General features: G+C 40.2%; 1 protein-coding gene across 1 annotated transcript in view; it reads left to right on the top strand.

Annotated features, from left to right (window-relative positions):
- Window positions 1–22,900, top strand: part of LOC117721352 (uncharacterized) — a 29,381-nt gene extending 6,481 nt beyond the window's left edge. The window contains exons 2-10 of the mRNA XM_076914265.1: window positions 752–866; window positions 1,638–1,811; window positions 2,701–2,798; window positions 4,898–4,953; window positions 16,267–16,303; window positions 17,929–17,990; window positions 19,938–19,992; window positions 20,443–22,160; window positions 22,735–22,900. Of these exons, the coding sequence (XP_076770380.1) occupies window positions 752–866; window positions 1,638–1,811; window positions 2,701–2,798; window positions 4,898–4,953; window positions 16,267–16,303; window positions 17,929–17,990; window positions 19,938–19,992; window positions 20,443–22,160; window positions 22,735–22,790 (2,371 nt within the window). The 3' untranslated portion in view covers window positions 22,791–22,900. The remainder of the gene's footprint in view (window positions 1–751; window positions 867–1,637; window positions 1,812–2,700; window positions 2,799–4,897; window positions 4,954–16,266; window positions 16,304–17,928; window positions 17,991–19,937; window positions 19,993–20,442; window positions 22,161–22,734) is intronic.
- The last annotated feature ends 3,630 nt before the right edge of the window (window positions 22,901–26,530 follow it).

Genomic DNA, 26,530 nt, shown 5'->3' with positions numbered 1-26,530 from the left:
GAAATGATAAATGACATTCCAATGTTAGAGAGGCTAAACTGTGAATGATAAAAGAAAGTAACCACAGTGTCACCGGCCACTATTTAGGATGAGTTAGGAGGATTATCTAGTTCAAGACCTGTTTGGTTAGACAGATTTTTTTAAAGAAATGTAAAACTCTTTGAATATAAAATCTTTGTATGTGTACTGTTGATAGAATCCTGTTTGTCCTTCACTGAAATGTTGTGTTTGTTATCACAAGGAAGAGAAATCATTATCATGAGAGGCAAATGCTAAGCCCTCGGGAGCTGTAAATGTTTGTAATTCTAGCAGTTCTTGCCCATCCAAACTAAAAGCATCACCGCAGCCCCGTGTAAGACGGATACTATGTTTAATCTCCATTCTTTGGATTGGGAAATGGAGTCATGAAGCTCATAGAAATCCCAAGTAGTAACTAGTAAGAGCCAGATATTAGAGTAGGATTTAAATTCAAACTGAGATCAATTTACTGGGACCTTTTCTAGGATTCAGACAGGCTGCTTTGTGCAGGGATGAAGGTAGTGATAGAACACCTCCCTTAAATGGGGACAGCCATGCACTATATCCCTAGCACACACAGCAAATGAACATTTGAGTAGACAGAAATAAATAAGGAAATTCTGGTTACTTTCTTACATCAGAAGGAAATTATCTTCATACTATGTAGTAGTTAAAGGTGATGGGCTTCTTATTTAGCATTCAAAAATGTCCCTAAATGTCCTTTCCATTGCAGGACATCCATACACTATGCATGTGCCCACAACCATCCTGAAGCAGTGATACTGTTACTAGAAAACGAATCCAATATTAACATCCAGGATGATGAAGGCAGCACACCCCTGATCAAGGTAGCTATTGGCCATCTGTTTTGGCATGAAATGGATTAGAGTGTGTCCTTGTTTGGTTTCTGTTGCTGTGATAAAACACTGACCAAAACCAACTCAGGAAAGGAAATGGTTATTTGGCTTACATTTACACATCACACTTCATTCTCAAGGGGAGCCAAGGCAGGAGCTCCAATCAGGAACCAGAGGGAAGAACTAAATCCCAAGATCACAGGAGAATGCAGCTTGTCCATGGCTTTTACCAAGGCTTGCTCAGCTTTTTTTTTAAAAAAAAAAAAAAAGAGCAAGTGAGAACTTTCTTTCCAGGTGTGCCCCACCCCTAAGATCCTAGGCTTTCCTACTTCTATCTAAATTATATAAAAAAAGATACTCCACATAGTTGGCCAGAGGCCATTTGCTTGAGGCAATTCCTCAAGTGAGGATCTTTCCAGGTGTGTTAAGCTTATGTCAAATTGTCAAAAAGAACAAAACCTAACCAGCTAACCAATCTCTGCACTGCAACAGCCAACCAGCACAGACCTGAATTTTTAGACTATCTAGGTGTGTTGGCAGAATCCTTAAATTCTACCACTTGTAAAGAGATATATATGGTGGGGAGATTATAAAATTAGGCAAGCCTGGGGTACTTGAGAAGACTTTGTGTCAAAATAGAGGGATAATATGCATAACTGAAGCTCTATGTTTGATTTAAGGGAAACGATTCAGTGCAGTGGTAGAAATGTCTCCCTTGGCGTCTTTGAATCGAACATATATTTCTTTGTACAATTTCCACAGGCCACCCAGCAAGAAAATGTGGATTGTGTTTCTGTATTGCTGGCCCACGATGCTGATGCAAACCTGATAGATGCCACTGGGAATACAGCTTTCCACCACGCTGTATCCAGGGGTAACATACCAATTACACAAATGCTCCTTGAGCACGACGTAGATTTTGAAGCCAAAAATCGGGTAAAGATCTTTCAACTTTGTTTCCAATATACTTTTAGCAGTGACACTCAGACCTATTTTCTACATGCAGAAGCTCAAGCATTCTCACTGAGTCTCTTCAGAGGAATGCTATTTTCTCCAGATAGGTTTTTCGTATTTTTAGTCGTTAGTTCCAAAAAACACAGCATAGCATATTTTGTCTCAGAATGGGACTTGATTTTAAAATTCAAAAATAAAGGATTTAGGACCACATGGACACACACACATCACATATACACAGACAATACAAATCAATTTATTTCAAGTTAAATGATTGTAAAATAAATTAAAATGTCTTGCAGCAAAGAAGGTACTGATGTAGGTTTTGTTCAGGGATGAGGGTAGACAGGAAAAGGAGAGAGGTGACAGGCAACTTAGGAAATTTGATCATTGGAGAAACTATGCAAAAAGCATTATTTAATTTTTAAAAGGTTTTGGCGTCCATAGGAGATGCTGTTGAGCTTGTGAGATAATTCTTAGTTTAGTAAAGAAATGTATTTGAAATACAGATTGAGAAACTCTGCTCCAGACACCTCTTGAGCACACTCCTTCAACAGGGGCCTACCAAACTGTACTCTCTGTTTCAGGGCTGTGGCAATGGAGGCCCTACTCCATGGAGCTAAGATGACTGGAGCCATTGAGTGTTTGGGGAGAGTTCTGGAAGGGAGTGGTGTTCATAGACAATGTTGGGCAGGGGAAAGGTGTGTCAAAGGGAAGAAGACAGCAGTGTGTGAGAAAGTGACAGGTGTTGTAGCATAAATGGTCTCTTGTGACTCTTTCCAGTGTGTATTTATGTTCACAAAATCTGTGATGAACTTTCAGTTGAGAAACAAGCCTTTTTGTAAAATGCAATATTTTTTTTTCCTTACAGTTTGGCATAACGCCCATCGAACTTGCAGATTTTAATAATAAACGTGAAATGGTACAATTTTTAGAAACATATTATGAAAATGCACGAATGTTAAACAGGTACCGTTTCTTCTCTTCTTCAATCTTAGTGCTGTTCTTGAGGGTGACAATTTTGTAAGTCAGGAATATTAAAATTATAGGAAGATTGTGAGAAACTCGGAGGCATGTAGTTAGAAAGCTTAGCACACATGAAGTGTGAGCTGGAGAAGAGACTGTTTGACCACAACAAAAGAACAGCATGCCCCCGGGACCTCGATGTAGTTAAGTAGTTCACCTCATGCACCATCAACCAAGCCAAAGGACAAACTAGATCAGTTGTTGCTCCACTGCAGTATTTTTGCTTGTGACAGTGTTTGTCACTGAAATAAGGGTCATTGGCACGTGGTCTAACATGGATAAACGCTCTTCCAGAAGAGTCTAGAGCCATACCACCCTGAGCCTGCCCAATCTTGTGTTTAATGGTTTACAAAGTGTGTGTGAGTGTGTGTTTGTGTGTGTGTGTGTGTGTGTGTGTGTGAGAGAGAGAGAGAGAGAGAGAGAGAGAGAGAGAGAGAGAGAGAGACAGAGAGACAGAGAGACAGAGAGAGAGAGAGAGAATTTAATTTATTTTTTTCTTATGTTTTCTTCCACTGTTTCTATGTCTAAAATTTTATAACCTAGGACCCCAAAGATGACAGCATAAGACATTTTTAAGAATTATACCATACATAATTCCAGGCAACAAATAGTGTTTCCTAATGAGCTGTTTTGAGTTTTCAGCAGAAAACTACCTTTCGCTGGGAGAAAGATGGTCTCTAAAGTGTCCTTTTACAAGTACCCAGCAACTTTGGTGATTCCACAGTTCAAGACATTTTTCTTCCACATTTCAAATGGAGCTTTCAAAGTGGATATACTTAGTTCATTTCTTTCCACAGAGTCTGGTACTTTAGCATTATAAATCTCGTCCTGAATGCTGTGAATGTTTATCTCTGAAAAAGGTTGTTCTTACAATGCCATATGCCCTTTCCATAGGAAATACACTTGTTTATGCTGAATGTTTCTGTTTAGTACACATCTGTATCTGTTTCTGTTGAGCCATTATTTCTATCTTATAGCACATAGCTCTGTGCTTTAAGATGAGCCTTGCTAGAGATAGCTCACTCTATTTCAAATCTTTAATCCTTTTTGCAAAAATTTAATTTATTTTTTTCTTATTTCTGTTACATCTAGCCCACTGAACCTCTCGTGGTCACCCCATTCCACAGTCTTTCCCTGTCCCTCCTCCACTTCACCTCTGAGCAGTTGGGGAACCCTATATATCCACACCCTGGCACTTCAAGTCCCTGCAAGGAAGGCACTTCCTCTCTCTCAGAGGATGGACAAGGCAAAGCAGCTAGGATATATTCTACATACAGGCAATAGATCTTTTCAATAGCCCCCATCCCAGTTGATTGGGACCCATATGAAGACCTAGCTGCACATCTGCTACATACGTGCAGGGAGGTGTCTGTCCACCCCATGTTTGTTCTTTGGTTGGTGGTTCAGTCTCAGAGAGCCCCAAGGGTCCTCGGTATTTGATTCTGTTGGTCGTCCTCTGGAGTTCCTAGCTCCTCCAGGCCTGGAATTCTTCCTCCTAGGCTTCCAGAAGAGTCTAGAGCCGTACCACCCTGAGCCTGCCCAATCTTGTGTTTAATGGTTTGCAAAGTGTGTGTGAGTGTGTGTTTGTGTGTGTGTGTGTGTGACAGAGACAGAGAGAGAGAGAGAGAGAGAGAGAGAGAGAGAGAGAGAGATTTTGTGTCTGCACTTTGTGTTTTAATTAAAAGCTAACTATTACTCATGTTTTCTCTTGAGAAAAGGTAGGAAGGATAGCAGTCAGCAATCATAGTCAATTGCTGACAACTGAACTCAACACTGTTTGTCTAGTTCTGTTGGCCCATGCATTTCATCCCAGAACGTGGGAAGTAGAAGATACCGAGATCTCTGCGAATTAAAGCCAACATGGTCCATAGAGTGGTTTTCAGACCAGCATGGCTAGAGTGAGATTCTGTTTCAAAAAATATTGTTTGTAAACATCTAAAGTAAGATACAGTAGGGAATCATATATAAAGTACTTAAAACACTAGCTAAATGTTTTTCTTATGAAGAGCACAATAATGATAACTTTAAAACCTTTGCCTCAGGATAAGTAAGAAAAGAAGAGAGAAGAGAAGACTGTCGCATGTCAGGTTCAATAGAGGTAAGGTTTTTATAGTGAATATAAATGTAGTATACAGTAGCTGGCCCTATTACCCTAACTAAGAGTCCAGATTTTAGCTCCTCTCCCACTGAGACCAGACAGGCAAATTGCAGAAAGGAATCCAAATGCAGGCAACAGAGTGTGAAACAGTCCTCACTTCAGTTTTTAGGGAAACCACATGAGGAACAATCTGCATATCTGCTACATATGGGGAGGGGGTCTATGTGTAGCCCATGCATGCACTTTGATTGGTGGTTCAATCTCTGTGTGCCCTCATGGACCCAGATTTGTTGATTCTTTAGATTTTCTTGTGGTGTCCCTGACCCCTCAATCACACTGTCCTCCTTTGAGTTCAGTGTCCTTCCCCCAACTCTTCCAAAGAGTCCCCAAATGCCTCCTGATGTTTGGCTGTGGGTGTGTACATCTGTTTCCAGCCTCTGCTGGATGAAGCCTCTCAGAAGAGTTATCCTAGGCTCCTGTCTGCAAGCATAGCACATTATCATTGATGATGTCAAAGACTGGCTCTCTCCCACAGGGTAGGTCTCAAGTTGGGCCAGTTATTGGGTGTCTTCCCTTCATCTCTGTTCCATTTTAATCCCTGAATATCTTGTAGGTAGGATGTTTTTGTGAGAGCATGGGTATCCTCCTCCTCCTTCCACTGGAAGTCCCTCCTAGCTAGAGGAGATGACCACTTAAAGCTTCATATCATGTACTGCTAGTAGACTCAGCTAGACTCATCAATAGAAATTCCTAAGAGCCCCCATGGACTCTGGTCTTTGTCTCATCACAGAAATGCCTCCCCTGTGGTATCTCTTCTCCCTGCTCTCACCGTACACCTGTTCCCCACCTCAGTTCCTCTACCCCTCTTCCACAAATTTCCCTCCCTAAATCAACCCCTGATGTCTACTTTATTTTCCCTTCTGAGTGAGATTCAAGCATCTTACTTCAGGCCCTCACTATTTACCTTCTTTAGGTCTGTGGATTTTAGCATGATTATTCTACAGTTTATGCCAAAAAAGCACTCCCTTCCAAGTGAGTGCACACAATGCCTGCATTTCTGGGTTTGGATAACCTCACTCAGGATCATATTTTCAAATTCCATCTATTGACCTGCAATTTTTGCAGATTCCTTGTTGGTAATAACTGAATGATATTTCATTGTGTAAATATACCACGTTTTCTTAATCCACATTTTCAGTTGAAGGCCATCTAGGTTGTTTTCTGTTTCCGGCTATTACAAATAAAGGTTTTACAAACATAGTTGTGCAAGTGTCCTTGAGATGGTTTGGTAGAGCATCTTTAGGGCGTATGCCCAGGAGTGGACTAGCTGTGTCTTGGGGCAGAACTATTCCTAATTTTCAGGGAAAAAAAAACTGCCAGATTACTTTTCAAAAGGGATTGTAAAATTATGCCCTCTCACCAGCAATGAAAGAGTGTTCCCCTTGGTCAGTATGCTTGCCAGCCTGGGCTGTCACTTGAGTTTTCTATTTTAGCCATTCTGACTGGTGTAAGATGGTATCTTTGAGTCCTTCTGACATTCATTACACTGATGACTAAAGACTTTGCACATTTAGGTGTTTCTCGATCTTCTGGGATTCCTCCATTGAGAATTGTCTGTTTAGCTCTTTACCCCATTTTTAAATTTTTAACTTCTTGGGTTCTTTATATATTTTAGACATTAGTTCTCTGTCAAGTGTGCTGTTGGTGGGTAACTTTTCCCAAAATGTAGGCTTCCATTTTGTCCTATTGACTGTGTTCTTTGACTTGCAGAAGTTTTTCCGTTTCATGAGTCCCCATTTTTCAATTGTTGATCTTAGAGCCTAAGACATTGGGTGTTCTGCTAGGAAATTGTCTACTGTACCCAAGTATCCAGGTTATTTCCCACCTTCTCTTCTAGTAAATTTAGTCTGTCTGGTTTATGTTGAGGTCTTTGGTGCATGTGAACTTGAGTTCTGTGCAGGGTGATAACTATGGCTCTATTTGCATTCATCCTCATGTAGACATCCAGTTAGACTTGCACCGTTTGTTGAGGATATTTTCTTTCTTTTTTAAATTATTGTATGCCTTGGCCTTCTTTGTCAGAATCAGGTGTTAGTGGGTATGTGAGTTCATGTCTGGGTCTTTGATTTGATTCCAGGCATCAACTTGTTTGTTCCCATACTAATACCATGCGGTCTTTACCATGATTGCTCTGTGGTACGTTTGAGATGAGGGATAGTGATACATTCAGAAATTATTTTATTATTTAAGGTGTTTTTAGCTATTCTGCATTTTGTTTTTGATAGGAAGCTAAGAATTGCTGTTTCAAGTTCTGCACCTAATTGTGTTGGAATTTTGATGGGAAATGCATTGAATCTGAAAAGGATTTTTGTAAAATGGCCATTTTCACCATGTTAATCCTGTCCATCCATGAGCATGGGATCTTTCCATCTTCAGATGTCTTCTTCAATTTCTTTTTCAGAGACTTGAAGCTTTGGATAGACAGGTCTTTCAGTAGCTTGATTAGAGTTATATCCAGGTTTTTTTTTTTTAATTATCTGTGGCTATTGTGAAGGGTTTTGTTTTACTAAATGTTTTCTTATTCCAATTATTTTTTTATATAAGGGAGGGCTACTGATATTTTTGAGTTACTATTTTATCCAGCCATTTTGCTTAAGGTGTTTATCCCCTTTGGTGTAGGTGTCCTTTGGTCAATTCTTTGAGGTCTCTTATGTAGGCGGGCAGTCTTGTTTAGTCTCTGATTTTAAGTTTGTCTCTATTTAAGTGGTTGTTGGCCATTGGCTTGTCATATAGTACCTTTATTTTGTTGAGGTATGCATATTTTAGCACCAATGTCTCCAAGACTTTTAACATGAAGAGGTGTTTGATTTTATCAAAGGCTTTTTCAGCTTGCAATGTGACAAACATGCGAATTTTCTCCCACAACCCCTACCACTGCCACCTGCATTCTTTCCCATTCATTCTCATGGCCATCAGGACATCTTCCCTGCACCTCCACACACCTGATACTGAAACACCCCATTTCCATGGCCATCCCCACTCCCACCTAGTTCCCTCCCTCCATCTGCCTCCTATGACTATTTTATTCTCTGTTCTTAGTCAGATTCAAACAACCTTGCCTTGGTTCTTACCTCTTGTTTATCTTCCTTTGGTCTCTGGAGTATAGTATGGTCCTCCTGTACTGTTGTGGACCTCTCTGCCCCACGTTGGGGGCCAACAATATTGCGGCCAGAGCTACCCCACATTTGGGGGCCAAAATGTCTCAGACCACTCTATCAATGTTGAGACCTACACTGCCAAAAGCCTTGGGGGCTAAAGTGTTACAGCCCACACTGCCCCAAGCTGCTCCAGTCTGTGGGTCAGGGTTCAGTAAGAGAGAGAGTGAGGACCGACTTGAAGAATGGAGACCAGAGAGAATATGATTCAGTCCCGTTTATTCTTCAGTCTCTCTTCCTAATCCAAGTCCCAAGTCTTGTGTTCCTAGTCCCTAGTGCCTCCATGTTCCAGGTTACTTCTCCCAAGTGCTAAGTGCCTAATGTCTAATTCCTAGTTCTTCCGAGTTCTCTAGTCCAAGTGTCTTCTACCTAATGCCTAATAACTACTCCAAGTTGTACTGTAAGTTGTACTCTCTAACCTAATTCCTAGTTCAAGTTGTACTCCATGTTGTACTCTAAGTTCTATTCTCTAACCTAATTCCTAGTTCCAAGTTGTACTCCTCTCTTCTGTCTGCCTCTCTCCTTTTATATGTCTCACTTCTAAGCCACGCCTTTAAGTCATGCCTTTAAGTCATGCCCTTAGGCCTTGTCTCTAAATCTGATCTCTAAGTCATGCCTTTAAGTCTCACATACCCAAGGGAAGATCCTGGGTATCTAAAGCAAGATGTTATCAGAGTGTGCTCAGCTGTTGTAGGCTTTTGTAATCAAATCTCTTATCAGGGTATATGGCTCAAGATGGCTGCAAGGATGCTATCCGCCTTCTGTCGGCTCCCCACACTGTACTTTATTGCGAATATGCATTTGTCAGTGAGTACATGCCATCCATGCTTTTTGAGTCTGGGTTACCTCTCAAGTTCTATCAAATTGACTTCAAAATTCATTATGTCTTTGTTTTAATAGGTGAATAGAATTCCATTGGATACATGTACCACATTGTCTCTTTTCATTTTTAAAGAATTATTTTTATTGTTAAAATCGTATATGTATACATGACCCCCGAAGCCAGAGGACAGCATTCTCCTAGAGTTGGAGTTGGAGTTTTGCAGACAGTATCGAGAACTGAACTGTAGTCCTCTGGAAGAGCACCAATGTGCCTAACTGTAGAGCTATGTTTCAGGTCTATGCATTCTTCTTTTTTTATTGAATTCAATGTCTTTTTTTATTTACTCCCTTCAAATCCAGCTCACTGGCTGTCTCCCAGTCACTTCCCTCTCACAATGCTTCCCCCATATCTCACTCCTCTTTTGTTCTGAGAGGATAGGGCTGGCCTGTGTATCTCCCCAAACATTCACTTCTCATGTCTTTCAGGCTAGGTGCTTCCTTTCCCATTGAGCCTAGACAAGTCAGCCCAGCTAGTACATCATATCCTATAGACAGGCTATAGCTACTGGGATAGCCCTCGCTCCAGTTCTTCAGGACCCACATGAAGACCAAGCTGCATATTTGCTACATGGGTGCCAGAAGTCCTAGGTCCAGCTCATGTATGTTCTTTGGTTGGTGGTTCATATCCTGAGAGCATTGAGGGTTCTCGTTAATTTACTCTGTTGATTTTCCTTTGGAGTTGCTATCCCATTTTGGGTCTTCAATCCTTCCTCCTATTCTTCCAAATAAATCTCCAAGTTCAATCCACTGTTTGGCTGTGGGTATCAGTATCTGTCCAAGTGAGCAAATGGGTGGAGCCTCTCAGAGGACAACTCTGCAAACATAACAGAATATCAATAATGTCAGGGACTGATGCTTGCTCGTGACATGGGTCTTGATTTCTGCTGCTGATGGTTGCTCATTCCTTCAGTCTCTGCTTCATCTCCTGGGCCTGAATTTTTTTTGTAGACAAAATAAATTTTGGGTCCATATCCCCAATGTGGTGAGTCACAGCTAAGGTCATCCCAATTGTTTCTTGGGTGCCTCCTTTATCCTAGATCTCTGTCTTATCAGAGATACCCCCACCTCTTGACTATCTTCAGTTGCAGATTTCCATTCATTTTCATGGCCATCTAGCCATCTCTCTTCTTCCTTCCCATACCTGATCCTGAACTCCTCCAATTCCCCTCCCTGTGTCCTCTCCTCTCCAGTTTACTCCCTCCATCTGCCTCTTATGACTATTTTATTCCCTCTTTTAAGTGAGGTTCAGGCATCCTCACTTGTGCCCTCCTTCTTGTTTAGCTTCTCTGTGTCTCTGGAGTGTACCTGTAATTTTTGAACAATAAGCACTTACAAGTGAGTACATACCACACAAGTCCTGTTGGAGCTCAGAATGATATTTTCAAGTCCCATCTATTTACCTGCCGAATTCAGGATGTCTTTGTTTAATAGCTGAATAGTATTCCATTGTGCAGGTGTACAGCATTTTCTTTATATGGTCTTCAGTTGAGGGACATCTAGGTTGTTTCCAGTGTCTGGCTATTATGAATAAAGCTGCTGTGAACATTGTTGAAGAAATGGCCCTTGCTATAGTGGGACATGTTTTCTGTCTATGCCCAGGAGAGTAATAGCTGGGTCTTGATGTAGAACTATTCTCAGATTGCTGAGAAACCACAGAAGGGATGTCCAACATGGCTGTACAAGTTTTCATTCCCACCAGTGATGGAGGAGTGTTCCCTTTGCTCCACATCCTCGCCAGCCTGTGCTTTCACTTGACTTTTTGATCTTTGCTTTTTTGAGGGCTGTAAATGGAATCTCAGAGTTTTGATTAAGCAGCACTTGGTTTTGTTGATTCTTTGTATTGTTTTCTTTGTTTCTATCTTTGACTATTTCATGCATTCTACTCCTCTGGAATGTGATTGCTTCTGTTTTATCTTCAGAGTGAAGATGTGCTGTTAAGTTGCCAGTATGAAATCGCTCCAATTTCTTTTGAAGGGACATGGTGCTATGAACTTTCCGATGTGCACTACTTCTATTGTGTCCCATAAGCTTGAATACTTTGTGCCTTCATTTTCATTGAATTCTAGAGTCTTTGCTTTCTCCTTTCACCAGTGGTCATTGAGCATAGAGGTTTTCAGTATCCATGAGATCGTAGGATGTCTGTTGTTTCTCTTGTTGATATAATCCAGCTTTAATCCATAGTGACCTTATAAGATGCAAGGGGTTATTTTAGTCTTCTTGTATCTGTTGATGCAGATCTGTATCTGTATATTGTCAATTTAGGCAAGGTGTCATGAAGTGCTGAGAATATACATGTATTGGTGTTTGTGTGAAATGATCTGTAGACATCTGTTAAGTCCATTTCATTCATGACATCTACCTGTCTATCTGTTTAGTTTCTCTTTTGGTGACCTGTCCATTGGTGATCATGGGGTGTTTATGACCCCCTACTGTTAATGTGTGGAGTTTGATGTGTGATTTAATCTTGGGTAATGTTTCCTTCTGAAGGAGATGCCCTTGCATTTCAGGCGTTGCTATTCAGAATTGAGACATCATCTAGGTGGATTTTTTTTCTCTGATTAGTATGCAGTATCCTTCCACATTTCTTTTGATTACTTTTGGTTGACAGTCTATTTTATTAGATATTAGAATGGTTACTCCAGCTTGGTTCTCCAGTCCATTTGATTTTTAATCCTTTTTGCCAGCCCTTTATTCTGTGGTAGTGTTTATCTTTGTTGCTGACATGTGTGTTTATATGCAACAGAATGATGGATCCTGTTTATACATCCACTCTGTTAGACTGTGTCTTTTTATTTGCTAAGTGAATCCATCAATGTCGAGAGGTATCAGTGACTAATGATTGTTTGTTCTTGTTATTTTGTTGTTGTTGTTGTTGTGTGTGTTTCCCTTCTGTAGGTTTTGCTGTGGGATGATTAACTTCTTGTGTTTTCTTGAGCATAGTTACTCTCCTTGTGTTGGAGTTTTCTTTCTAGTGTCCTCCCTAGTGACGGATTAGTAGAAAGGTATTGTTTCCATTTGGTGTTGTCATAAAATATCTTTTATTCTCCATCTATATTGAATGGAAATGTTGCTGGGTACAGTAGCCTGGGCTGGCAGTTGTAGTCTCTTAAGGTCTGGAAGACATCTCTTCAGCCCTTTTGTCTCTTAAGTCTCTGTTGAGAAGGTTGGAGTAATTTGGATTGGTCCTTCTTTATATGTTTGATGTTGCTTGCCTTTTTCTCTTCATGGCTTTTTGAGATTCTTCTTTCTTCTGTACATTCAGTGTTTTGATTATTTTGTGACTAGAGGATTTTATATTCTGGGGTAATAATCTCTTGGTTGTACTATAAACTTGTTGTGGTTTACATATCAGGGTAATTGTGGCCTTATAGAATGACTTTGGTAATGTTACTTCTGTTTCTAATTTGTGGAATGGTTTGAAAAGTATTGGTATTATCTCTTTCTCTGAAATTCTGGTAGAATTCAGCCATAAGGTCCCGGGCAGTTTATTTTATTTTATTTTATATTTTTTTTACATTTCAGATACCATCCTCTTTCCCCATTTCCCCTCCCTAAAAAACCCCTATCCCAGCCCCCTTTCCCTTTTTACTTTTATACAATTTTTTAAAATGTTAGTCAAAAGCTTTATAAGTTTGGTAATGCTCAATCAGAAGTGTAACCTAATACCCAACCTAGATATATCAACTATCTTTGACTGGTGGAGACACGTGAACAACTGCCTCCATGCGCCCCCTCTTTCTCTCTCTTTCTCTCTCTCATCACCTTGCTTCTCCTCTCCTTCATCTTCTCCTCTCCTTACTGCATCTCTTCCTCTCGGTACTCCTTCCCCCTTAGCTCCTCCTACATATCACCCTTCCTGTTACAATAACACTTTTCTCTCAAAATACAATTAGAGCATAATTATTCCTACTTGTACCAGTGAGGTACAAGATAGTCCTAATACCCAGCCCATCATTTTGTTGATTAACCAGAACCTCTGTCATCTATCCTAACTAAAACATTTAGTTCTGAACCTGGCTTTTTTCTTGGCTTAGAATAAATGGCAGCTGAAGAAATTGAGCATCCTTGGAGTTACTGCAGTTGTGCAGAGACAGCCACAAGGCAAGAATTGCCTCTTTCCATCTACAGACAAATTACTGTCTAGAAAAGGACACACTTGCAGAATAGTCGACTGATTATATCTGCCTAGACAGAGTAATCAGCACTTAATAACTCTGCATCACTAAGGTCTGTCAGATGCTTCTTGGCCAGAAGACTGAAGATTTGATGCTCCAACATTCTGTAGTATAGGGGCTGTCCATGTGTCAGCGGTCTCTCTAAGTTGACTACATTTTAGAAGCTATGATTTGTGCTTCCCATAATTTCAGTCAACTCAGTCACTCTGGATTTCTGTCAGGGTTGAAGACCTATAGTCTCATAGCCAATCCTGGCTATTTACTTTGAGAGAAAAGACCCGGGCAGTTTTTGATTGGGAGATTTTATGAGTGTTTCAAATTCCTTAGAGATTATACTTCTTTAAAATTGTTTATCTGATCTTGATTTAACATTGGTAAGTAGTGTCTATCAAGAAAATTGTTCATTTTGTTTAGATTTTCCAAATCTGTGCAGTGCATTCTTTGAAGTAAGACCTGATGGTTCTTTTGACTTGCTCCGTGTCTGTTTTTATGTCCCCCCTTTTCATTTCTATCTTTGTGAATGTGGATACTGTCTCTGTGCCTTTTAGTTCGATTGGTGAGAGTTTGTCTATCTTGTTGATTTTTCTCAAGGAACCAGCTCTTGGTTTAGTTATTTGTATTGTTCTATTTGTTTCCAGTTTGTTGATTTCAGCCCTGAGTTTGGTTATTTCCTGCCATCTACTGTTGTGCGTGTTTGCTTCTTTTTTTCTAGAGCATTCAGATGTACTTTTAAATTGCTAGTACGAGATCTTTCCAATTTCTTTGTAAAGACACTAAGTGCCATGAAATTTTCCTCTTGGCATGCATTCACTGTATCCCATAGGTTTAGGTATTCTGTGCCTACACTTTCATTGAATTCTACAAAGTCTTTCATGTCTTTCTTCATTTTGACACTGATCCAGTGGTCACTGAGTGGACAGTTGTTCACTCCCATGAGATTTTATGTATGCTTTTGATGTTTCTGTTCTTGCTGCATTCCAGCTTTCATCCATGGTGGTCCGATAAGACAGAAGGGGTTCTTTTAATTTTCCTGTAGCTGTTGAGGCTTGTCTTGTGGCTGAGTATAGGTCAATTTTGAAGAAGATCCTGTGAGGTGCTTAGAAGAAAGTGTATTCTTTCGAATTTGGGTGAAATGGTATGTAGGTATCTGTTAGGCCCATTTGATTCATAACATTTGTTTAGTTTCTGACTCAATGACCTGTCTAGTGGTGAGAGTGGGATGCTGCAATCTGTTACTACTAATGTGTAGGGTTTAAAGTAGGATTTAAGCTTTAGTAATGTTTCTTTTACAAAGGTGAAGGCCCTTTGATTTGGGGTATTTAGAATTGACATGTTCTCTTGGTGTATTTTTCTGTGATGAGTTTGAGATATCCTTCCGTGTCTCTTTCATTGATTTTGGTTGGAAGTCTATTTTATTTAGATATTACAATTGCTACTCAGCTTTCATCCCAAGTCCCTTTTCTTGGAAAAACATTTTCCAGTCCTTTACTCTGAGGCAATGTCTATCTTTGTTTGCTGAGGTATGTTTCTTGTATGCAACCGGAGGATGGGTCCTGTTTCCACATCCAGCCTGTCAGCCTGTGTCTTTTTAATTGCAGAAGATGAGTTCACTGATGTTGAGAGATATCAACAACCAGTGATTGATAATTCCTGTCATTTTCATGTTTGTGGAGGGAGGATTATTGTGTTGGGAACACCAGTCAATTTGATCTTTTGCAAGCTTCTCCTTCCTTGATTGGCACTCTTTTTTTAGGTTGGGTAAATTTTCTTCTATGAGTCTGTTGAAAATAGTTTCTTGTCCTTGGAGCTGGTGCTCTCTTCACTTTTGTTCATCCCTATTAGTCTTGGTAGGACTTTTCACACTGTTGCAGATGACCTGATGACTTTGAGTCAGTAATTTTTTAGGTTTAACATTTTCTTTGGTTGATGTATTAGTTTTGTGTATTATATCATCTAGGCCTGAGATCATGTCTTTCGTTATTTTTTATTCTGTTGGCTGTGCTTCTGTTCCTGTTCTCTTTCTTAGGTTTTCCATCTCCATGTTTCCCTCAAACACAAATTTGTGTTTTCTTTACTGCTTCTTTTACCATTTGCAGGTTTTGAATTGTTTAATTCATCTTCTTCACCTGTTTGATTGTATTTTCCTATATGTTGAAAGGGATTTATTAATTTTCCCTTTAAATTCCTCAGTCATCTTACTAAGATTGGATTTAAAGACGTTTATTGTGCTTTGACTGTATTAGGATATCCAGAGGTTACTGGGCTCTAGATGTGTCATATTGATTTAGCTCTTGTTGGTTGTGTTCTTATGCTGGGTTTTAGCCAACTGGTTATCCCTGCACAGGAGTGGTGAGGTGGGCTACCTTTGTTTGGACATTGGAAGTCAGGGGACAGTGTATGTCTCTGGGAAACTGGGCAGAGCATTCGAGGTGAAGAGGTCTAACTTGGATGTTTCTGGTGCAGAAGACCTGCTGAAGTTGGATTTAATTATGGACAGAGAATGGAACTCAGGTGATGCCTTGCAGTAGAGCTCTGGGTTTTACTCTTTTTAGGGATGGAGTTGAAACATGGTCTCACTAAACACAGCTCTGTTGGTCCAGGAATCCACAGAGATCCATGTACATTTGCCTCCTTAGTGTTGAGATTCACATTGTGTGCCACCAGACTCAAGCTATAATTCTTTCCAGAACCATTAGGCTAGAGTTAGAAAGAACCACAAGAAGTTATTTTTGAACCAGTTTATTATCCTGGTGAGGACTGTGCTCTCGATCAGTCTGAGAGAGTTCATTTAGGATCATCACAATTGTGTATGGGTATTTATTTTTAGGCATTAATGTTTGATAAATTACTGCCACCTTTGATTTGAAATATAGAGGGAATAGAATAGTTCTACGTGAAGTAATTTGCTACAAATGAATATTTACTCTAGAATAGTCTCTAGCTTGGCCTCATAGAAATTGATGCTAACAATGAGTCTGATCATTATTATATGTAATGTCTTTCTATACTTGTAATAAAAGATATTTTGTTTTTATTCTCAGGAGAGTTTGTTGTTAAACATCAGAGGTCTTCGTCCTGGTAAGGTTTAACAATACATTAATACTAGGTGAATTCAAAGATAAGAAGCAAATTCTAGTTGGGAGTACTTTGAGACCTGTGTCTTACATGTCCCACAGTATTATGAATGTATGTTTAGCACCCTCAGGGTAGTTCATATGAACATGAACATTTCCAAGGACCAACTCACCAGTTTGGATAAAGAACCTTCTGGGATTAACTATGCACATTGATGTCCATCTAAGGTTCTTTGGCTTTTCAAAGCCTTACTGAATTCAATTTGTGAACTATGGCCCACTCTTGTAGTTATCATTTCAGATACTTTTCTTGTCTGAGAGCTTGCATAATTTGGGATGATTCTCAGTTATCAGTCCTTTCTACAGGATGCCAACACATTTCTTTCCTTCTTTGACACCAGATGTACATGTAAAGGAATTTTTGGTGCAGCATCTTTCATAGACTTTGGAAGGCACCCATGTTTTCCAGAATGCTCCATCCATCAATGATCTGTTCTCATGATATGTTTTCAAGAGTAATGAATCCTTTGACTGCTAATACATTATCTGAATATACAGAGCTAAACGACACTGTGACTATTATTTATCTCTCTATCAAAGGGGCTTTTATCTTCCACATGAGATGGATATGAACATAGAGGTGAAGGTCCATCCATTCCTTTCCAGGATGCTAGGTTAGACAGTGGAGTGGTAGAAAATTAAAAGTTGTATTTCAAGCTAATTCAGTGCTCCTTAGGATTAATGACTTCCACAAGAGAGGACAACTATATTGTCCTCTTTATTTGGGCCATGTATCAACAAAATATTTTCTAAACATTATTAAATTGCTTTTTGATTCCATGTTTGAAAATACCACAAATCCTCAAAACTAATGTCCAAAGTGAAGATTCAAAAATTTACAACTGTTCAAAGACTCCTTGCAAAATACACATGTTAACTTCTATTTGGAATTTTAAACAGTTCCACAGAAAACTGCAAATGTCCACTATGTTTTAATTTTCTTTGCTCTTGTTATTACCTTATTGAGTTCGTAGAAATGCTTGTTTGGCATAGAAACGGGCAGATTGTTGTTTCAGGATTCATTCATGCATGAATTGCGACCAAGTGGCTTGAACATTACAAAAGCTATGGTGGGTTTTTAGAGTTCTAGCAGCAACAGAAGTCTATTTGATCATCCACAAACAACCTCTAGGGTGGTAACACCATCATCAGTGAAATATGCACAAAGTATCCTGAGAGACAGTGATGTGCTGCTCCAGGGGCACAGACTGACATTGAGTCTGTAGATAAAACCGTCAGTCAGTACAGCCTCCAAAACAAAGGAGGAAGTGGTACTAGTGTCTTTACATGTGTGAGTGTGTGTGTGTGTGTGTGTGTGTGTGTGTGTGTGTATCTGTATGGTTTTGTTGGTCTAAGTTTTCTGGGCTAAATTCTTCTCTTTCTTTCACATGAGGAAAAGTGGTAAGGAAAGTGTCCCTAAACACAATCTATAGGTTGAAGAACAAATTAATAGATTTTTTTGATAATTTACAATGTAATATAAATTAGGAAATTAAACAACAAAGAATTCAAAGCATTTGATTGGTGTTTTCTCTGAATATTAAATAACACTCTTCAAATACACCATAGTGAAGGAAGTCCACCAGAACAGCTAAAATCTATCCTGAAAACACCTTCCCATGATGATACAGGTAAGATTAAGAGTGAGTACTCTATTGATTCTATACATTCTATTATAAAAAGAGGTTTGTTCCTGCTAGAATAGTCACTAAGGAAATCAAATATGTGTGTAGTTGTATCCTTTCTTAATTTGCTTCCAAACATTTTTAGGATTCACATTTAATTAAGGAATTGTTTCTAAGAAATTTCCAATTCCCATTATATCACCTGAAAGAGCTTTGTTTATTTAAAATGAACAAAATGTAGTGTCTTTTTATAAATAAAAAGATTTTTAACCTATTCCACAATATGTATCCTCTCGAATCACGTAACAGCAATTTGACTTTGTTATAAAATGGATCTTTACTTAGGTTTTCATAATAGATATATCATATTACTGGCTTCATATCACTACATGGGTCAGTGTCCATACATTGTGATCCTGTTGAAAAACAACAAAAATACAGTGTTCAATTACTTTCTTTATGTTTTGAGGACTAAATATCAGAGCAATCTGGATTTTTTCCTTCATAAAATTCCTCAATTTCAACATATTTGATAATTCATGTATTATCTCATGGTTATTTTTAGTTGTCTTCCATTTAATGTGAATATCTTGAAATAATAAATAACTGGCTCACTCAGAAACTTTTAAAAATAATGAATAGTGTGTGAGTTTTGGAGGGAGTGCTGGGGAATGAAAACTGCCATTCTAAGCATTCTGTGCAAGCAGCCTCCATATGGGCTACTCTGACAGCACCTTTTTCCCTGTAGTTCTATTAATTACAAAAGATATAGTGATGCTTGGTTTATATGAGACAAGACATAATTTGTAGAAACAACTGCCACAGTAGAAAGAAAGTTGAGAGAAATCACATCGTTTTGTAGAACACAGCTTGGATGCATCCTATATTCAGTCTGAATATGATGCTTACAGTGGGAGAGACACCACAGAATTTATGCTTTCAGCGGCTGTCACCACAGCATCTCACACCTACTTTACCTTTGGAAAGCAGCAGCCAGAGAATAGTGTAGAGGAATCTAAAGGACCCTCTTCTCATAAGCATGAGGTGAAATAGTATTATATATAATGGGGGTGAGTTTCTTTTAAATTATTTCAGCACTGCAGTTTTCTTTGTGGTGATGAGGATTGACAGGGGCCTCACACATGCCTAGCATAAGGTCTACCATAGAGCCACTTTCTCAAGCCCATTTCCTCCATGCTTCTCTCCCTGGAGTCATTTTCAGTTTGCATAACTACCAAGAGGGTCTTTCCAGTAGCTATTGCCATAGGAGGCAATGGAAGTTGATGCTGAACTTCTTTGTACTGCACATGAGCTAGGGACCAATGCTAGAACTGAGGGCCTTTAGCCGCTTTCTCAGAAGATCTCAAGTAGAATAACGCACTGGTCTCTCTAGAGCTTTGTCACACTGGCAGCTGGAAATTCTTTGTAAAGGTCTTTGGGTCTCCTATTTTTGGCTATGTTGCAATGACAGTCACCATAGACTGAGCTACCCTGTGCTAGGAATGAATCTTCTTCTTCAGTGAAGTAAGTTCAAGTCAACACTTGGAGAAGCCCCTTTCACTTCTGTATGAGATGAGTATGCTCACTTAGAGTTCTGCCAGCATCCCTAGGGCAGAGACTACAAGCAGCCATGGCAACAAGATGCTATCCGGTTAACAATTCACTATGGTATAACAGTTCAGGCTAAGATGACCCTTCTTGTGTCTGATAGTGCTCAGAATCATAGGTATCTTGCACGACAATTAATATAAGTAGTAACTTTTGATAAAATTTTCTCTTCCTAGTTTAACAATTCAAGGAAGTGGAAAGAAAGAGTTCCCCATATATGTATTGCTTACCAATCGATATTCACTTTAAAGGCTTTTCATAAATGGTGTCACAGCATATAGGGGCACAAAATAGTAGCCTCATCCCACTATAATCATGTTTCCTACAACTGTTGTTTAATGACAGATTCGCCTCCCTCATTAAAAGCTAGTGAGAAAATTACAAGAACAACACCAGTGAGGTAAGAATGTGTGCATTTCCAGTACATTAATCTGTAGAAAATATAACCTTTGATACTGTCTTTGCCTCTGTGTAAGACAATGCCAACTTCTTTATTTCTTCCACAATCACGAGCTGAATAATTATTTATAGAGCAAACTATGTTGAAATTAGTGAGTACCTCTCTCATACAGCATGAAATGCTGAAAAGAATCCAAGCCAGGAAGATGATCCAATGGATAAAATGCTTGCCATGCATGTGTGAGAATGGGAGTTTGGATGTCCAAAGTCCACATGAGGTCTGATGGTCTCATGTGCTACTGTATCCTGGGGCACTCATAGTGAGACAGGAGGTGGTGACAGAGACTCCCCTGAAGTTTACTGGATAGTTGGCCTGGGGTTTGCTTTCATGAACAAGAGATCCATCCACAAAACTAAGACTGAAAGAAGGTTGCATTTTTTTTTTCTAAAGGCATCCTGACAAACCGTCCAGCTCTGCTGCTGTCAGAGGGTCTCCAGCTGAGATTGATCCAACTGCTCCTACCACTGCTGCTGACACTGGGGCTCCAGCTGAGATGGTTCCAACTGCTCCTACCACTGCTGCTAACAGTGGGGCTCCAGCTGACATGGATCCTACAGTTCCCACCTCTGCTCCTGTCAGTGGGGCTCCAGCTGACATGGATCCTACTGTTCACACCATGGCTGCTGACATTGGGGCTCCTGCTGCCATTCATCCAACTGCTTCACAATGTCCTAATGAGCATGCAGAATTGAATGAAAAACGTGACTCAGAAACAGCTAGTGACACTGGGCCAGACTTCATAATCGATTTATCTATTTACAGGGAGCATGCAAGGGACACACCCCATGCTGACCCAGAGCCCATTCCTACATCCTCTTCCTACTATTCCATAGATTCGACTGAATCAACTGACAGAAATCTTTTATCATTGCTTAAAGCAGAAGACAAATCTGAAAGTCTTTCTTCAGATGATGAATTCACCCTCGTTCCTGATATAGACGAATATGGGGCTCCAGCTGAGATGGATCCGACTGCTCCTACCACTGCTGCTGACAGTGGGGCTCCAGCTGACATGGATCCTACAGTTCCCACCTCTGCTCCTGTCAGTGGGACTCCAGCTGACATGGATCCTACTGTTCACACCACTGCTACTGACATTGGGGCTCCTGGTGCCATTCATCCAACTGCTTCACAAAGTCCTACTGAGCATGCAGAATTGAATGAAAAACATGACTCAGAAACAGCTAGTGACACTGGGCCAGACTTCATAATCGATTTATCTATTTACAGGGAGCACGCAAGGGACACACCCCATGCTGACACAGAGCCCATTCCTACATCCTCTTCCTGCTATTCCATAGATTCAACTGAATCAACTGACGGAAATCTTTTATCATTGCTTAAAGCAGAAGACAAATCTGAAAGTCTTTCTTCAGATGATGAATTCACCCTCGTTCCTGATATAGACGAATATGAGGCTCCAGCTGAGATGGATCCAAGTGTTCCTACCACTGCTGCTGACACTGGGGCTCCAGCTGACATGGATCCTACAGTTCCCACCTCTGCTCCTGTCAGTGGGGCTCCAGCTGACATGGATCCTACTGTTCACACCATGGCTGCTGACATTGGGGCTCCTGCTGCCATTCATCCAACTGCTTCAAAATGTCCTACTGAGCATGCAGAATTGAATGAAAAACGTGACTCAGAAACAGCTAGTGACACTGGGCCAGACTTCATAATTGATTTATCTATTTACAGGGAGCACGCAAGGGACACACCCCATGCTGACCCAGAGCCCATTCCTACATCTTCTTCCTACTATTCCATAGATTCGACTGAATCAACTGACAGAAATCTTTTATCATTGCTTAAAGCAGAAGACGAATCTGAAAGTCTTTCTTCAGATGATGAATTCACCCTCGTTCCTGATATAGACGAATATGTGGCCCCTAGTCAGGATGCTGAGATTTTTTTTGATGCTTCCGAGTCTGTTGATCACACCGAGCATCGGAGACCAAACATGCTACGGCTGCAGTCAAGGCCTTTCATTTGGTTCCAAACCCTTATGTTTTCCATGATGACATGGATGAGGACTCGAGGTCGCCAAGTGTGGCATGAATCGAATGGAACTAACCGAGGTCCTCCCACTAATAGAAATGATGAACCAGGTAAGTTAGACCACAGTAGTTGCTTAAAATCGATGAACTTTACTTTAGATAGAAAACTAGATCTCTTTGCTACTAATAATCATGACTTTCTGCTTCTATAGGGCTATTCAAGCATTACCTAAAACCAGAGCAAAAATGTTTCCTTTTCTCAACTTCTTGCAAATACTTCACATAGTATAACAAAACCAGTTTAAACCAACTCAACTGACCATATAAAGTTGGTTGGTACATGGTTGTCTCCCATTATGGAATGAGGAAATTTTTTTCACTCCCAGTGTTTTTCACCTTGTGTTTTCTGAATGACCAAGCATAGAAATCTGTCTGATAAACATTAGTGTCTATCTATCTCTGTTCTTCTGAACTCTGACTTGGGAAGATAGCTTCGGCCTAGAAACAAACATTCCAAAAGCAGCCACATCTGAGAATAAAATTAACAAAACAAGCCTCCACCTTCTCACTGTTTCTCATTACATTGATCCTGATGATAATGGCACTGATGCTGCTGATGCTGACCCTGACAATACCGCCAATGATGTGATGATGATACTATTGATAATTCTTGCTTTTCTCCTAGTTGCTGCTGCAGCTGACCAGTACACCCTTGACTATGGAGCCAGGATGGACTGCTAAGAGAAGACACACTCTCTAACACAGAAGCTTATTATATATGTATATATAAATTTTAAAGTAAAATGTTTTAGCTGATAGTAGACTACAGTAAAAATTTGTTGCTGTATTAGAGTCTCACTTGTGCCATGTGATGTTTTCTGAAAAAAAAATGGTCATTTACTTTTATTTTTTCCTTGTTTACATATTGCTTACTGCCCCCTCCCAGTCAGCCTCTCCTACAATCCTTTCCCCTTGTTACCCTCCCCTTGTCCTCTGGGTGGGTGAGGGCCACCTGGTTATCTCCCCACCCTGGAACAGGAAGTCTCTGTGTGGCTAGTTGCTTCCACTCCCACTGAGTCCACACAATGCAGTGCAGCTAGAAGAACATATCCCACATACAGGCAACAACTTTTGAGATAGCCCCTGCTCCAGTTGTTTGGGGCCCATAGGAAGACCAAGCTGCACATCTGTTACCTATGTGCATGGAGGCTTAGCACCAGCCTGTGTGTGTTCTTTGGTTGGTGGTTCATTCTCTGAGAGCCCCAAGGTTCCATGTTAGTTGATTCTGTTTTTCTTCCTGTGAAGTTCCTGACACCTTAGGGACTGTCATCCTTCTTCTTATTCTTCCATAAGAGTTTCCAAGCTCCATCCAATGTTAAGCTGTGGTGTCTACATCTGTCTAAGTCAGCTGCTGGCTGGATCCTCTCCTAGGACAGCATGTGCTAGACTCCTGTCTGCAAGCATAAGAGAGTATCATTAATAGTGTCATGGACAGTTGCTTGTCCATGGGATGGGTCTCCACTTGAGCTGGTTGTTGGTTGGCTGTTCCCGCAATCTCCACTCCATCCCTTGTTCCTGAATTGCTTGTAGACAGGAAAACTTTTGGGTTGAAAGTTTTGTGAGTGGGTTGGTGTCACTATTGCTTCATTGGGGTTCCTGCCTAGCCAGAAAAGGCAGCCTCCCCAGGCTCCATATCCCCAGTGCTGTGAGTCACAGCTAAGCACACTCACATTGATTCTTGTGTACCTCCCCTCTCCCAGCTCTCTGTCTCTTCCTGAAGTTGCCCCCTCCCTTACTACCCCATCAGTTGCAGATTTCCATTCATCCTCATGGTTCCTTCGTCTCCCCACACTGAATCCTAAAACCCCCTTCTCCCTTTTTATCTCCTTTCCCACCCAGTTCCCTCCATCGATCTGCCTTCCATAACATTCCATAGAATCAAACATCCTTTCTTGTGCCCATCTTCCTGTCCAGCCTTCTTGGGTCTTTGGAAGGTAGCATGGACATCCTGTATTTTATGGGACACATTCTGAGAGGGGAGAGGTCATGCATTGGCTCTTTTTCACTGAGCCACTGGATTATATTCCTGCTTTAGGCTACTGGGTATATGAGATGCGCATAACTTAAGACAGCAGCTCCTAGGCCTTCTATAAGGAAAGCAAAACAAACAACTTCAGTTAGTTTATAAATACTTTTCCATTGTCTCTTTTAAAGCACTGTTTTGAATACTTTAACATGATTTCGTTTAAAAAAATTACAATCATTTTCTTTTTTGTTTATGCTTAAATTTTGTAGATTTATATATAGAAGTCTTTGGCTACTGTGTATTTTCTATGCACCATGTGCTAGAAATGGAGTGCTCAATCCTTTGGAACTGGAGTTATAGACAATTGTGAGCTGCCATGTGGGAGCTAGCAATCAAAACTGAATGCTCTACAAATAAAACTAGAGCTCTTACCTACCGAGCCAGCTTTCCATAATATTTATGTTATTTATACTATGTTATACGTAATATGGACAATTTTATCATAAGATCTCTTGTCAATTTTAAGGCAAAAAAGATCTCTAAGAAATATTAGATCAATATGACCCATGTTTGCTAATAGAACAAACAAAGACATTTTGAACTGGAACTATGACCCTGCTCCTCTGTACTCAACTTGAGTACATGCTGTGTGTGTATTGATACACATGTGAAGGACAGAGACTGACATTGTCTTCCCCTCATTTTCCTGTGCCCCACAAATGTGAGCTAAGTTTGTGGTGGTCATAGGAGTCACCACTTGACAGTTCTGTCCTGCCACATTGTGGGTCCTAGGGACTGAGCTCAGGCCATCAGGCCTCCCTGTGAGTTCCACTCTGTGCTCCCTCAGTTTTGGAGACACATTCACTCATCCAAATCCCTGGAGTGTTTGATTTACTCTCTTGGAGCACACTGACTCTCAGACTTGCAGGCAAGTAAGCTTTGGGGATCCCCTTATCCCCACATCTGCACTCAGGTTTTCAGGGCAAGTGTTTTACCAATTGAGTTTTACCAACTACTCCAGCTCCTCATTCTTTTGTCCTATTCTTATGCCTTACTAGTTTATCAAGGGGAACCAATGACACAACAGCAGATTTTCCAGAGTCCACATGTTTCTTGATCATTTTGTAGTTCTAAAGGGTTAATAATTCTTTAAGTTGTGGCTTCATATAAATAATGGAAGGATAAATTTGAAATTGCAGTTTCAAAATATTCTTTTGCTTTTGAAGGTTTTCCTTAAAAACACTGAATTGTCCAACTGTAGTTATTCATCCTGTCAGTCCATTTATTCCCCACATGTAGCTTAGATATCTCCTGTGTAGAATACACATTCTACTATCTATCCAGATCTTCCCAGTCTTATACCTTTATGTTTCTCTGCCCAGCCAGGGTTTCTTACATTCTATAAATTTAATATTAAATGAAAGGTACCATACTCTTTGGAACCCTAATTTCATGTTGCTGAAAGCTTTTTGAATGTCAAGCATGGGAGCTAGGATGGCATAGCTTATCACCTTGTAAGGATATTTATCCAAATTTGGTGTGAGTCCGGGGCACATTGACCATTTTATTGAAAAGAACAAGGTTCTGGTTTGCTACCATTTAGCATCTGGATTACCATAAATACTTCATCTATTGTATTAGAAGTATGTTGTGGTCCTGCTGGCAGCAAATATAGAAACATTACTCAGGGGCATTAAAAATGAAACATGGAAATGAAAAAACCAACCTACTGATGACTGAGGGTTTAGATTTCATTTGTTGCTAAAAATTTACATAGATACAAGTGATCTGTAGCATCACATCTGTAGGTCATGCCTACACTTTCTCAATCATACAGCAGAAAACCTACAGCCTGTGAGTCATCCACAGGTCACACAGAGCTTCTCAAAAATATGTCCCTCCATTCCCAGACAGAGTTATTACATAAACAGGCTGGCTAGCCAAGAACCAGTAAGAGTCTTCCCAGGACCTTAGCAACCTAAGACAGAAGTGCATTGCTTTTGATAATGCATATTCCATGATTGGTAAGGAAGACCTCCTTGGCAGAATGACCTAAGACAGGCTCAGTCTTGTTAATGAAATAAAAAAGAGGGAGAGGCAGAGGTCATTTATGGTTGCTTGGCAAGAATCTGACTTGGGCCAAGGACAAGGAAATGGGCTGCTTGGCAGGAATATGACACTGGCCAAGGACAAGGAAGTAGGCTTCAGGCAGGAATCTGACATTAGGCTAGAACAAGGAAGTACTTTCAGGCAGGAATCTAAATCTTAGTCTAGAGCAAGGAAGTAAGCTTCAGACATGAAAATGCCCTAGGGCTAGGACAGGGAAATAGGCTCAGATACTTTGGTTATCGTGATAAACCCTTAGAAACAGTGATCACTGGAGTGCTCTCAGAATTTTGTTTAATACCTTGCTTTTTTTTGACTATTTGTGTTTATTGTATTGCTTGTTCCTTGA

This window comes from Arvicanthis niloticus, chromosome 16 (genome assembly GCF_011762505.2).
Source record: "Arvicanthis niloticus isolate mArvNil1 chromosome 16, mArvNil1.pat.X, whole genome shotgun sequence".
Classification (NCBI taxonomy): domain Eukaryota; kingdom Metazoa; phylum Chordata; class Mammalia; order Rodentia; family Muridae; genus Arvicanthis; species Arvicanthis niloticus.
The sequence above is the reverse complement of the archived record's forward strand: the minus strand, read 5'-3'. Positions and strand labels throughout refer to the sequence as shown.